The sequence below is a fragment of the Nicotiana tomentosiformis genome, chromosome 11, assembly GCF_000390325.3.
Source record: "Nicotiana tomentosiformis chromosome 11, ASM39032v3, whole genome shotgun sequence".
Lineage (NCBI taxonomy): Eukaryota > Viridiplantae > Streptophyta > Magnoliopsida > Solanales > Solanaceae > Nicotiana > Nicotiana tomentosiformis.
Window position 1 is genome coordinate 115,101,225 of NC_090822.1, and position 13,611 is coordinate 115,114,835.

Here is a 13,611-nt window from a genome sequence, read left to right on the forward strand (position 1 = left end):
GGCTTTTGGGTTTTGGGTTTCGAAAATCTTTTTATAGGCCCTTTTTCTTTTCCGTTTCTCCTTTTTTCCCTCTTCTCTTTCCATCATCACGCCATCGAAGATCACTACTCGCACCTTCTTTTCTCGCAGTTCTCCCACTCTCTCTTTTTTTCCGGTAATAATTACTTCTCTTTCTATCTCTATCGATCTATCTATATGTATCTATCCGTATATGTAACTGTCAATTTTGTATATCTGGCAAAAATGCTAGGGTTCTGATTTACTGTTACTTTTTTTTTTTCTTGGCTTTTGTTTTCAGTTTACCTATGAATTGTATTTTTTTTTATTTAATTGTGTTTTACTCGCGCTTTGCGTGGATTAGTTGTAGAAGAAGGATGAATTGTATTTTTTGTTTTTGTTTTTCTGGCCTGTGGAAGTATGTATGTCAAAAATTTCACTTTCATTGTTGCTCGACTGTGGATCCAGGTTTTTTATTAAGCTAAGTCAAGATATAAAGAAATAAACTCACCAAGAAGTAGAGGGGTGTCATTATATAGTATATATACATATTTTTAAAAATATTACTGAGTTAGACAGTGTAATTTTCGGACGGCATGTGGCTCCGCCACTGTGTGGAAATGTGATTTTTGTTTTGTTTGTAATTTAGCTTCTCTGGATTGTTGTTGGTTAGACTACTTTGTTTTTAGTCCATTGTAATAAGTAATTTAAGTAGTCAGTGACCAAAAGAAAAAAAAGGAAATGTAGAAATTACCTGTTGAAAGCTGTGAATTCCTTGCCGTGTGTAACCTTTATAAAAAGAATAAATAAAAAAAATTCCATGCCGAGCAGTCTGAGAGTTATTTTTCTATCATTATTACTTTTCTGGAACAGTCTGAGAGTTATTTGGATAGAGCAGTGTTATAAACATTTAGTGACGAAGCGATGCAAAGCAAAGGGTCACGCTTCATGCTTAAGCTAAGTGCGTGCTTTAGATGATGACGCGCAAAGTGATCCCGGTGAGAAATGGTCGCTGATTGGAATCTCAACTTTAAGGAGTTTAATTAATATCAGTTATAAAATTAGGAGTTGAATTGACATCGACATTATTTTATATCCGATCTTGAAAGAAGTTATTTTAATTGGGATTTGATTATTATAGCGCTAAATTCATATATGTATGGTACTTTTGGTTTTCCATAAATTGTGTGCTTCACTCTAAAGAAGCGTGCACTTACTTCTTCTTTTTATTTCAAGCCCCAAGAATGTCATCGTTCTTTTTGCGCTTTTCTCTTTTAAAAACGGTGGGAGAGAGTAAGTGTTCTTAGTTCTTATGATGTGTATGCAGAAGTTGTTAATTTGCATATTGAGTGGTTTGTTGCATGTAAGGAAACTTCTTAAAATCTTTTCATCGTTGAATTGGTGCTTGGTTTTTATATGATGGAGGGTGATTGCGTTAGTTTGCACGCTTCTCCATTAATCCATTGGGGAGCTTGCTACCCTACAAATCAGTGTTGTCAAAGGCACACTTAAAGCGCGCTTAAGCCCTGAAGCGAGGCTCAAAATACGTTGACCGCTTCGCCTTGCTTTGTGGGCGTTTTAGTGTCGCATCAAATCTCTAAGTCATACTTTTCCTTGCTAATGAGTGTAATCCTGAAAATGCGACCTTAAACAATTGATATTTCACTTTATTGTGAATTTTTGTTCAATTTCGTTGTCCATATATTTGTTATTCATGCTTATAATGATTAGTCGTGGATTACATGCATATTTTTTACTTTTTCTTCCGTTGCGCCTTTTTTCATTAAAGCCCACGTTTTATTTGCGCTTTGCACTTAAAACCCCAATGGACCTTAGAGTTTTTTTGCGCTTTTCGCCTTTGATAACACTGCTACAAATTCAGATGCAAAGTAAACTTTCCGACTAAGGAAAGACTTTCATTGAATAGATTTTGAATTTTGGACCTCCAAGTTGCATGATAGAAACATGAACATGATGGTTTGCATGCCTTTCTGAATTTTTTGCTGACATTGTGAACCGATGATGCAAGCTCTTTTTGAATTTGTTTCTAAAAACTGGCTTTCACTGGGTCATATGTTATGCTTGTTCAGAAATTGTATTTTATGCTCAGTGGCTGTCTCAGCATGTCTCAAGGATTTGTTTTTTGTTTTGATTACTTTCTGATGTCATCTTCTTTCTTTTCTCGTTCAATTTTATCCTAGAGATTGATAATACTTTTTGACTGGTTATTCCAATCGCATTCCTTTTCAGATACTAGGTATTTACTCATTGGAAAGGCTTCCAATATTTTCTCCCATAACCTTTCTGAAGAAAAGGATAAGGGAAGCTGCTGTACAACCAGGAAAATTTTTCTGCATGACCTCTTGACATTTCTGCAATGTCAGGGTTACTCAATGTATTCATCTTTCTTTACAACATTTATTCGTATTTTGATATTTGAGTTATGTTCTTGTATTCATTGCTTTTTTTGTTAGGCGAAAAAGTTTTCTTCTCAATTAGCCCCTTTTCTGGTCACCTTGTTACTCTTGGAAGAAGAGTTGGTGCTAATTTTTATACAAGAAGTAGGTTAATGCTGATAAAATCTGGTTTTGACCTCCTCTCTTGGATTTCCAATTACTCTTGCCATCCATTTTATTTTACAGTTTTGACTGGACAAGGAGTTTAGGCTGTTAATTTGATTGATCAATTATATTATTTGTAGTGTAAAGAAGAAAGAAAGACTTTTCACACATACTAATAGTACACTTGGTAACCTGTGGTTTTAAACATGCCATGACAATTCTATGGATATAGGAGCATGTCATTAAGTGTATAATAGTAGGAAGTTTAAAGTTAGAGTTTCCAAATTTAGAAAGGTCTCAGTTACTTAGAACAGACTAAAAGGGAGTTTCCAAATTTAGAAAGGTCTCAGTTACTTAGAACAGACTAAAAGGGAAAGAGTGTAATGGAACAATAGGACTAATTAATGTTTTGAAAAGTTAATATCAACAACAACAACAACAAACCCAGTAATTTCACACAAGTGGGGTCTGGGGAGGGTAAGATGTACGCAGCCTTACCCCTACCCTTCCAGGGTAGGGAGTCTGTTTCCGATAGACCTTCGGCTGGAGAACGGATGTCAACAAGTAGAAATAACAACAAGATAAAAAAGACCGAAGCCAAGAAAACAACTAAACTCTAGGTAGTAAAAGCCAATGAATCGAAGGATATCATACTAACACTAATGCTAGTGAACTGAGTAAAACAAAGAGAAACGCTCGACTACCTACTAGCCTTCTACCCTAATTTTCGACATCCAAATCCTCTTGTATAGGGCAATGTCCTCAGTCAGCTCCAGCTGCGCCATGTCCCGCCTAATAACCTCTCCCCAAGACTTCTTAAGCTTACCTCTACCCCTCTTAATACCCATTACCCACTGAGGCTAACCTCTCGCACCTTCTGACTGGGGCTTCTATACTTCTCTGCTTGACATGCCCGAACCATCTCAACCTCGCTTCCTGCATCTTATCCTCCACAGGGGCTACTCCCACCTTATTCCGAATAACTTCATTCCTAATCTTATCCAACCCGGTATGCCCACACATACACCTTAACATCCTCATCTCAGTTACTTTTATCTTTTGGACATGAGGATTCTTAACAGGCCAACGCTCTGCTCCATACAACATTGTCGGTCTAACTACAACCTTGTAGAACTTGCCTTTAAGTCTCAGCGGCACATTCTTATCACACAAGACACCGGAAGCGAGCCTCCACTTCATCCATCCTGCTCCGATACGGTGCGTGACTTCCTCATCAATCTCCCCATTACCTTGATTATAGATCCAAGGTACTTGAAACTAACTCTCTTCGGGATGACTTGTGTATCAAGCCTCACCTCCATATCAGCTTCCTAGGTAACGTACACTCCAAGTATTCCGTCTTGGTCCTGTTCAACTTGAAACCCTTAGACTCAAGGGTCTGCCTCCAGACCTCCAGCCTCTCGTTAACACCATCCCGCGTCTCGTCAATAAGAACAATGTCATAAGCAAATAACATACACCATGACACCTCTCCTTGAATGTGTCGCGTCAATGCGTCCATCGCCAAGGAAAATAAAAATGGGCTAAGAGCTGATCCCTGGTGCAACCCCATCACAACCGGAAAGTGTTCCGAGTCTCCTCCCGTTATCCTAACCCGAGTTTTGGTTCCATCATACATGTCCTTAATCACCCTAATATAGGCTACTGGGACCCCCTTAGCCTCCAAACATCTCCAAAGCACCTCTCTCGGGACTTTGTCATAAGTTTTTTCTAGGTCAAATGAACACCATATGCAAATCCTTTTTCATCTCCCTATACCGCTCCACCAATCTCTTCACACGTTGAATGGCTTCCATAGTCGAACGCCCCAGCATGAAACCGAACTGGTTATCAGAAATGGACACACTGCTCATTACCCTCGCTTCAACCACTCACCCAAACTTTCATCATATGACTAAGCAGCTTAATCCCCCTATAATTATTGCAACTTTGGATATCACCCTTGTTCTTATACAACGGAATCATCGTACCCCACCTCTATTCTTCGGGCATCTTCTTCGTCCTAAAAATGACGTTGAACAAACTAGTGAGCTACTCCAAACCTGCCCTACCCGCATTTTTCCAAAATTCCACAGAGATTTCGTCTGGACCGGTTGCTCTACCCTTGTGCATCTTGCATATAACCCCCTCGACCTCCTCTATTCTTATGCGCCTATAATACCCGAAATCCCACCATAATGTTCCTATCACCCTTTTCATTTTGGAATTAATGGAAGTATGTGTGCCACCTTCGCCTAATCTGAACCTCTTCCATCAAAACTCTACCTTCTTCATCTTTGATGCACTTCACTTGATCCCGATCACGGGCCTTCCTCTCCCTCACCTTGGCTAGCATGTATAACTTCTTGTTCTCGCCTTTGGCCCAAAGCTCTTCATACAAATGCCCAAAAGCCGCAGTCTTAGCCGCAGTAACCGCTAACTTCGCCTTTTTCTTAGCCCTCCTATACCCCTTCCTGTTCATCCTCTTCGCCTCCTTGTCCATACTCTTTATAAGCTTCAAGTACGCCGCTTTCTTGGCCTCCACTTTCTCGTGTACCCCTTCACTGCACCACCAGCCACCTTTGCGGCCGCCAGAGAAACCCTTCGAGACCCCTAACACCTCTCTCGCAACTACTCTAATATACTCCACTGTTGTGGTCCACATACGGCTTGTGTCCCCACTGCTCTTCCATGCTCCTATAGCCAGCAACTTCCCCCCAACTTCTGTGCTTTGTCATTAGTCAAGGCACCCCACCTGATCCTAGGCTGACCATACACAGATCTCCTCTTCTTCTTCATCACGATCTCTAAGTCCATCACCAATAACCTATGCTGAGTCGTGAGGTTCTTGCTTGGTATAACCTTGCAATCCATGCAAAGACCCTTATCACCCTTCCGGAGGAGTAGAGCCGGGGAAAGAGAATAAGAGGGAGACCCACGGCGTGGTAGGTCTATAACACCCGCTGTGCGTTCAAGAAAAGAAAGAAGCGGCAGTGTAGCAGAGAGAAGGGAAGGGAACTGCAAAGAATAGGAGAGGGGGAGAGGAAGAGAGGAGAGAGGAGAGAGGAGAGAGGAGAGAGGAGAGAGAGAAGAGAGTAAAATCACATCATAGGTTAAAGTAGAATAGTTGAATAAATTTGATTTCTGAATATTGTGAAAGTTATATAGAATGCATTTTTAGTAGAATAGAGTTGGCAATTTTTTTGATCAAGCAATAGTGTAAAACAACTTGGAACATCCTAGAGTGAGAGGTTTTCGTATAAATTTTGGCACGAAAGGAATATCTATTTCTGTTGCCATAGGCTAAAGGTCCTCCTTTTGTGAAGTATTTGATTTTAGTTATGTTGTTAGATTAGTTGGGTTAACATTTGCTCTTTTTAGTCGCTACTTCGTTCGAGCTGATCAATACTTGATTTGGAATATAATGAAATTCCTTTTTAGAAAGTCAAACTACAATTATCATTGAAGGAGTGAACTGACATCACCTGTCTAGTATCACCTGTCTAGTAGAAGAACTTTGAGGCATCATGCTATTGTCCTCAAGTATCTCCGAAATTAAGCATTGTCGCCCAATTTTTATGGTAGCATGATAGATTTGCTGATGAGTCATTCGCTTTATCATCACCTTTCTTGCTGCTATGTTGAAACTGTCAGCAGTTTTGAGGCGTGGTCGTCAATATGGGGCTTCTGACGGCAGAGCTAGTGAAATTTCCTAGCAATGGTTATGGAAAGACTTGTTCCTTGAACAGAAGCTATTCCCATAACAGGTTGATGCATTGTGCAAATGAATGGACTTCCTGAATGCGGTGTTCTTTTAATGGTTATGTACTGTTTAGTGTTTTTGAGAGCGAGAAGCGCAAAAAAGCGACATAGGCTCGCCTTGCTTCAAAAGCGAAGCGCACGCTTCATTGAAGTGAAGCACAATTCTTAAAAAACATAAATTAAACCTTGCAAAGAGACAATATAAATAATCAAAAAGTTCAATATATATCCCTATTAAGATATAAGAAAAACAAACATAATGAAATAAACTGAAAATATAACTGAAATCAGCAACACCTTAATTAAATTTAATTTAATAACTGAAATCAGTAACATTTCAAAGAAAAAGAAAAAAACTGAAAAACATAATAATAATTAAGTTTATATACTAAAATCAGCAAAGCAGCAACATTCCAAAGAAGAAGAAATTACTTGGACGGACTTCTGGAACCCTAGCAGCAGCAGCAGCGATGCTCGATGAAATGGAAGAAGAGAATGAAATGTCTTCACTTTGGGGTCTATGTTTTGTATAATAAAAAAAGACCCAATCTTTTTTTTTTTAAACAAATGACCTCTTTTGACTGAAGGGATCGCTTTTTCGCTTCTCGCTTCTGCGTCGCTTCAGCTTCAGAAAAGCGATGCACTGTCGCTTCGCATCGCTTCTCGCTTAAAGTGACGAAGCGATCGCTTTATTAAACACTGGCACTGTTGGAAATATTGAAATTTTGATGGATTTTTTGGCATCTAAGTATTATGATATTTCAGTAACGGACTTCCTTTCGTGACTTTGGTTTATGTATATTCTTGGCCATTTGTAGATGGCTGGCCTTTTCGTAGAATGTCGTGCATTTATCACTCCAAAGAAACCAGCTCCCTTTGCTGGATGAGCAACCTTTTTTTTAAAAAACCCCAATTTCATGTCTTGCTTGATTGTTTGAAACTACAGTTAAAGTTTGAAATTTTGAGTTTATGGTTGAATAATCAAAGTTGAGCAGCTTTATGGACCACTTCTGCTATATTTGATTGATTACCTTTTCTCTGTGGTGTATTAGATCCCTGGTTGGCATCGGGTTTTAGATAACTTCTTCATGCCTGAGAAAGGGTATGCTGAAGTAAACAAATTTTTAGTAATTCACTCTTGATGTATTTTCTTCCACTTGGTTGTAGTCTTCTCTGAACGGATCAGCTTCAAATCTTCCTGATAACACCGGCCGCTCATTTCCTTCCTCTTTCTCTCCTCAATCTGGTGCACCCTCCCCTCTTTATCATCACTCAGGTTAGTTTTTTGCTGGATTCTTGTTACTTTCAGATAATTAGGCCGATCTATCGGTAAAACTTCTTCCTCACAGGAAGTATCCAGGGGCTGCATAACATTCATGGGAGTTTCAACGTTCCAAACATGCACGGAGCACTTGGTTCAAGAAACACGGCAATAAATAACGTGCCCTCCAGTGGTGTCCAGCAATCTGGGAATAATCTTTCTGGTGGTCGTTTTGTACCAAACAATCTTCCCACTGCCCTTTCTCAGGTTTGTGTAACTTTTATTTTGAATTCATTGTTATTTTCTCTTCTAAGCTGTCTCCTGGACTTGGGAAACCATGGCTGAACTGGAGAAGGAATTCTTTGAACATATTGGGGGTGTGATTTTGACTCTGGAAATGATTTAACTTGACTTTTTGAAAATGGAGGTGAGAAGAGCTCGAGAGATGTACTACTAATTATATTATTATAAGCCATTTCAAGAACCTATTTAACTCCATTCAGAAACTATTCTGGCTTGTTTTCTTCTCCTGTGTATGCTAGGTTGGCATTCCCTTGTATTGCATATCTTAAAAGCCTATTAGTATTTGTATTGCAGATATCCCAAGGCAATTCGCATGGTCATTCTGGGATGACGAGTAGAGGTGGTATGAGTGTTGTTGGTAACCCGGGATATAGCAGTAACACTAATGGTGTAGGGGGTTCTATCCCTGGAATTCTCCCAACCTCTGCAGCAATTGGTAATCGAAGTTCTGTGCCAGGGCTTGGGGTGTCCCCCATTTTGGGAAATGCAGGCCCAAGGATGACAAACTCAGTTGGAAATATAGTTGGTGGGGGCAACATTGGCAGAAGCATTAGCTCTGGTGCAGGATTGTCTGTGGCTGGTCTTACTTCACGGCTAAATATGAACGCCAACTCTGGCTCTGGAAATTTGAATGTTCAAGGACCTAATAGGCTAATGAGTGGTGTTCTTCAGCAAGGTAAATTAACGTGAATGGATGATGGTTTCCCTCTTTTAGTTTGTTATTCCCTTGTTTTGTCTGCTCTTCAGCACATAAATTAGCTTAAATGACTGATGGTTTCCCCCTTCTAGTTTGTTAACTCCCTTGGGTTCTTGTTTTGATTTCTCTGTTTCACTGTTCAATGTTATTGAAGAGATTTCAGTTGGCAGAGCATTAGCTAGTTTCAGTCTTTTGTTTCTTTCGGCTGCACTGTCTGATGTTTTGGAGGTTATTGTTATTTTCCAATGTAGTAAAAAAATGAATGTGATTTGTCTATGTGCTAAATTTGCTAACAGCAAACCTTGGTGAGAAAGCATCATATATTTGATCAAACTACCTAGTCTCAAACATGAGTTGCGAGTGGGACTGGTTCTAAGTTTATTTTCAGTCCAAAAACATCAGATGGTGGATCAGACTAAACTTCTACCTCGATAAAGAATGTGTCGGTGGATCAGACTAAACTTCTGAATTATGGCTTGGAAGGGAAAAAAGAAAATAGTAGGGATGAGGCAATGGAAAGGAAGGAAAACAAGAGGGATGGAGAACAAACAACGGTTTTTATTGTTTGTCAAATGTGTTAGTTTTGATGGAAAAACTATGTTTTGGTCTTATTCAACTTGAGTGCCTAAATAAACAAATTGGAAACTGTTGCAGCTTTTGTCATTGATTTCACGTAGAGATGTCATTTGTAGATAGGTTAATTATGTGTATCATATATGTAACACCCACTGTTTGTAGGTTGGTGAATTCCTTATGCTAATGGTAGTATCTGGATTCAGCCTCTCCGCAGGTTCTTTCTATGTTAGGGAACTCCTATCCTGCTGGTGGCCCACTGTCTCAAAACCACGTCCAAGCATTTAGCAATTTTAACTCTATGGGATTGTTGAATGATGTAAATTCAAATGATGGATCTCCTTTTGATATCAATGATTTCCCTCAGCTAAGCAGCCGGCCTAGTTCGGCTGGAGGACCTCAAGGACAATTGGGTACTTAGAGTTTCTTCTCCTTCAAGATATTCTGTGCAAGTGCATTTATCATACAGTTCATTTAGAATACTGATAAAAAGACAATCTCAGGTTCCTTACGGAAGCAAGGGCTTAGTCCTATTGTTCAACAAAATCAGGAATTCAGCATTCAAAATGAAGATTTTCCTGCTTTACCAGGATTTAAAGGTGCTCATCTGCATGCACAAAGCTCTGTCTTAGTGGGTTGATCCAAGTGGTAGCATTCTGCACATGTTTGCTTTTACACTTTTGGCTGCGATCAGAAAAGTAAAGGCAGGTTAGGGAAGTAAAAAGAGGACATGTAGGAGACATTCCCTGTTCTTTCTGTAATAAAGGAGGTGAAGTAAAACTGGATGTTTTCATAACCTTCCATGTCAGACTTTTATTTCCTTAATTGGATAGAATTAAAAGGGAGTCTTATTTACTTCCCTTCGGTTGTACCAAACAACATGAAGTGGAGGATGATTACATCTCCTTGGTAAGGAGATAATGGAGTAGCCTCTCCACTTCATCCTTATCTCTCCTCGCTTGAATGTTAATGTTGAATTGCAAGTTAACAGTTTCTAGCATGACAGTAGAGGCTGTCAATTCACAAGCTAAAACTTCCTCTCCACTATGGTACTCTGTCTTTGCTGTATAGATCTTTTTTTTCCTGAGAAGGAAGGAACAGGGGTTTTGCCATGCTTTATGGCCTTTGTTGTTAGTTATTTCTGCCTAAATTTGTAAAATATGTAATTATCAGGAAAAAATATAATTTGTAAATATGTCTACTTTGCTGCAAGGTATGAATGAGTTTGGGGAGGGGGTGTCATCAGGGAAAGAAATGGGGGCGATAGAGAATGAGGGGTGGAGGGGGGTGGAGGACGTTTCTCTTCCATGGTAGGAGTCTAATTATAGTATTGCTCTCATGTTTGCTAAGGTGGGAATGCTGATTATGCTATGGATCCTCACCAGAAAGAGCAATTCCATGATAATACCCTTTCGATGATGCAGCAGCAACACTTATCAGTAAGCTCAGATTTCTGAAACTCAGTGGTTATTTTTTAGAATCATATCCTTATAATAAATGCTTCAGCCTGCTGAATCTGTCTTGTATTCATCTTGATCTAACGGTGCAGATGGGAAGATCTGCTGGTTTTAACTTGGGGGGAACATACTCATCGAATCGTCCGCAGCAGCAGCTGCATGCTCCATCTGTTAGTAGTAGTGGTGTCTCCTTTTCAAATATAAATAACCAGGATCTGCTGAGTTTACATGGTTCAGATGTCTTCCAATCATCGCACTCCAGTTATCAGCAACAGGTGCATTACTCTTGATTTTTATGGCTTTACCTTTTTTTAACCCTTCTTTTTTTGGTTAACTATCAGTTCCTTTGTTTCAGTCCTTTGGGGTTGAGGGACGCTGGGAGAAATTATTATCTTGTCTGCCTCAAGTAAAAGATTATGTAGCCCAACTTTTTCAGACTACTTCCAAATTTTTTTTTTCTCCCTACGTGTATAACGAGAATCAAACCCTCTGCTGCTGACGATCAGATTTACAATGTACTACTTCAATCCACTACCTTGTTCTGAATATGTTTTAGCTTTTCCCTTTCTTATCTGTGCTGTGCCTGCAGAGTGCAGTCCCACTAGAAATGATCCTATCATTTTTGGATTTGGCCCTGGGAACCCCTTCTTCTTTATGGTGGAACTTTTCTGCCTTTCAGCGATGTTTGATGCATAGAATTATACTTTATTGTATATAAGGTCAAAACCCGTAGTTCTGCACGACATAGTTTCCAACGAAAGATTTTGTTTGCAAAGAAGATTGTTTGAACACGTATTTGCCTTCCATCTTCTTAGTTCTTTCTTTTTGTGTGTGGATACGGGATTGGTTCAGTGCTGAATGTTCTTCTTCCTGAGTGCTTTCCCTACTTGACCTAGCTGATTTGACAGTCAAGGTTTGATTTTGGTACAAGTTTCTATTGGTCGGCAATATAGCAGAAATCTGCCCTCCTTATTGCCAGGTGAAAGAAAGAAAAAACTTACATTGGAAACTATAATTTTGATGTGGACAAGCTAGTGGTCAAGTCTAAATTCCCGGTGTGTGCTATAGAGGTTGCATTTATTCAGTTTTAAAGGGCACTAACATTCTTTTCCCCTATGGATTCAGGGTGGTGGACCTCCTGGTATTGGGTTACGACCTCTTAACTCTTCAGGTACTGTTTCTGGGATTGGATCATATGATCAGCTTATCCAGCAGTACCAACAGCATCAGGGTCAATCCCAATTTCGGTTGCAGCAAATGTCCACTTTAGGTCAGCCATTGAGGGATCAGAGCTTAAAGTCCATGCAATCCCAAGTTGCTCCTGACCCGTTTGGTATGCTTGGTTTGCTAAGTGTAATACGGATGAGCGATCCGGATTTGACTTCTCTTGCACTTGGAATTGATCTAACAACACTTGGATTAAATTTGAACTCTGCTGAAAATTTGTACAAGACATTTGGTTCCCCATGGTCTGATGAGCCTGCTAAGGGGGATCCAGAATTTACAGTACCCCAATGTTATTATGCGAAGCAACCACCACCTTTAAATGTGAGCTGCCTTTGCATTCTTGTTTATCTGTATCTGACCTATTTTATATATTGAATAATTTTCTATTTTGGCCGCAGCAAGCGTACTTCTCAAAGTTTCAGCTAGATACTTTGTTCTACATTTTTTACAGGCAAGTCTTTTGGTGATCTAGCCGATGTTCCTTGATTGTAAAATTCCAATGCAATAATAACAGGATCTGTTGTTTTTTGCAGCATGCCAAAAGATGAAGCACAGCTATATGCTGCAAATGAACTGTATGTTCTCTCATTGTTACTAATTTGGTTGTTCTAGGTCATATTTTCTTCTATTGTATACCCAAGAGCTATTTTGTCAGTATTGCTATGCTAGGATGTTCGTCTTGCTGCATAGTTGACTTTCTGGATGTGTGTTGTGCTAAGCGCGTTGTTGAAGTTTTGGTTAATAGCAGGCTGCATTTTCTATGTGCAGGTACAACCGCGGCTGGTTCTATCACAGAGAACATCGGTTGTGGTTTATGCGGGTTGCCAACATGGAGCCTCTCGTCAAGACGAATGCATATGAGAGAGGGTCTTACATTTGTTTTGATCCAAACACATGGGAGACAATCCGCAAAGTATGGATATCATAACGCAGCGTTAAATTCGTATTATTAGTTGTGTTCGTCACATGCCAAGGCGCTTCAGTTTTTACAAGGTTTCTGATGTTCTGATTTGTCTGCAACTTTGATGCAGGATAATTTTGTGCTTCACTATGAAATGTTGGAAAAAAGACCTGTTCTGCCTCAACACTAACTTGGTGGTGCAGTTTATAAGTGTACATTTTCAACATATTCCTTTTTTCTAGGAGCCAGGTAGTTCACCTGTAGTTTCTGCTCAATGCAGTGGTTGACAGCAATTGTTAACATTAGAGTTGTCTTAGTCATTGGTGATTTGCTTCTTGTATCTTTTAGATGTTGCAAGTCACAAAATGTTTTCTCCAAATCTCATGGTGGAAATGCCATCTTTAAGACACTGTTCATAGAATATTAATGGAGTATTGAAAAAAGACATTGATTTCAAGCAAAAGCTGGCTCATTCCTCAGCCACTGACATTTCAGTACAAGAAAGAACAGCAAAATTATAGGTGAGTGCATAGTTGACTTTCTGCAGGTTCTAATTATGAACTCTTTTTGGCATTCGCCATCTAGGAAAAAATTTCTGGTGCTTGAGTGCTATTATTGCTAAGCTATAATTAAGTTACCAGTGGCCATGGTCAAAAAGTTATTTCCCAGGACTAATTTTTTATTATTAAGGTAATACTTTCATTAAAGAAAGGGCCAAAAATGTGCCCGTATACAGGAAGTATTCTTTCCCAGGGCTCCATATCAGCAAAGTGTGAATTCAGAACGGACTCGTGGAAGATGAAATATTTCATCATCATTTCTATTGCTATGAGATGTAGAGTTTCCTGCTGAAGTAGTTGAAATCTGTATCT

At 39.4% G+C, this 13,611-nt stretch overlaps 1 protein-coding gene and 1 non-coding gene across 3 annotated transcripts; one reads left to right on the forward strand and one right to left on the reverse strand.

Moving 5' to 3' along the window:
- Positions 1-13,202, forward strand: LOC104094100 (probable NOT transcription complex subunit VIP2). 2 transcript variants are annotated; one of them, XM_009599963.4, is made up of 14 exons: positions 4-154; positions 2,248-2,392; positions 7,488-7,596; positions 7,670-7,848; positions 8,179-8,560; positions 9,361-9,567; positions 9,658-9,753; positions 10,505-10,593; positions 10,704-10,886; positions 11,737-12,159; positions 12,237-12,289; positions 12,372-12,413; positions 12,607-12,751; positions 12,870-13,202. In XM_009599963.4, exons 2-14 carry the CDS (start codon positions 2,375-2,377, stop codon positions 12,927-12,929), a joined length of 1,986 nt encoding a protein of 661 aa, XP_009598258.1. In that variant the 5' UTR covers positions 4-154; positions 2,248-2,374; the 3' UTR covers positions 12,930-13,202. The 2 variants fall into 2 exon arrangements, with proteins under 2 accessions (XP_009598260.1, XP_009598258.1); XM_009599965.3 differs by lacking the exon at positions 2,248-2,392 and having other exon boundaries at positions 1-154.
- LOC117276248 (small nucleolar RNA snoR35) lies at positions 7,516-7,596 on the reverse strand. Its single transcript, XR_004506483.1, has one exon. It is a non-coding gene; the product is annotated as a small nucleolar RNA snoR35 (small nucleolar RNA).
- Positions 13,203-13,611: the final 409 nt, after the last annotated feature.

What these genes read in the sequence shown, in the direction of transcription:
- LOC104094100 (XM_009599963.4), top strand. An exon ending in TTCCCACTGCCCTTTCTCAG is followed by an intron (nt 7,849 to 8,178) that starts GTTTGTGTAACT and finishes TTTGTATTGCAG; the next exon opens with ATATCCCAAGGCAATTCGCA. An exon ending in CTATATGCTGCAAATGAACT is followed by an intron (nt 12,414 to 12,606) that starts GTATGTTCTCTC and finishes TTCTATGTGCAG; the next exon opens with GTACAACCGCGGCTGGTTCT.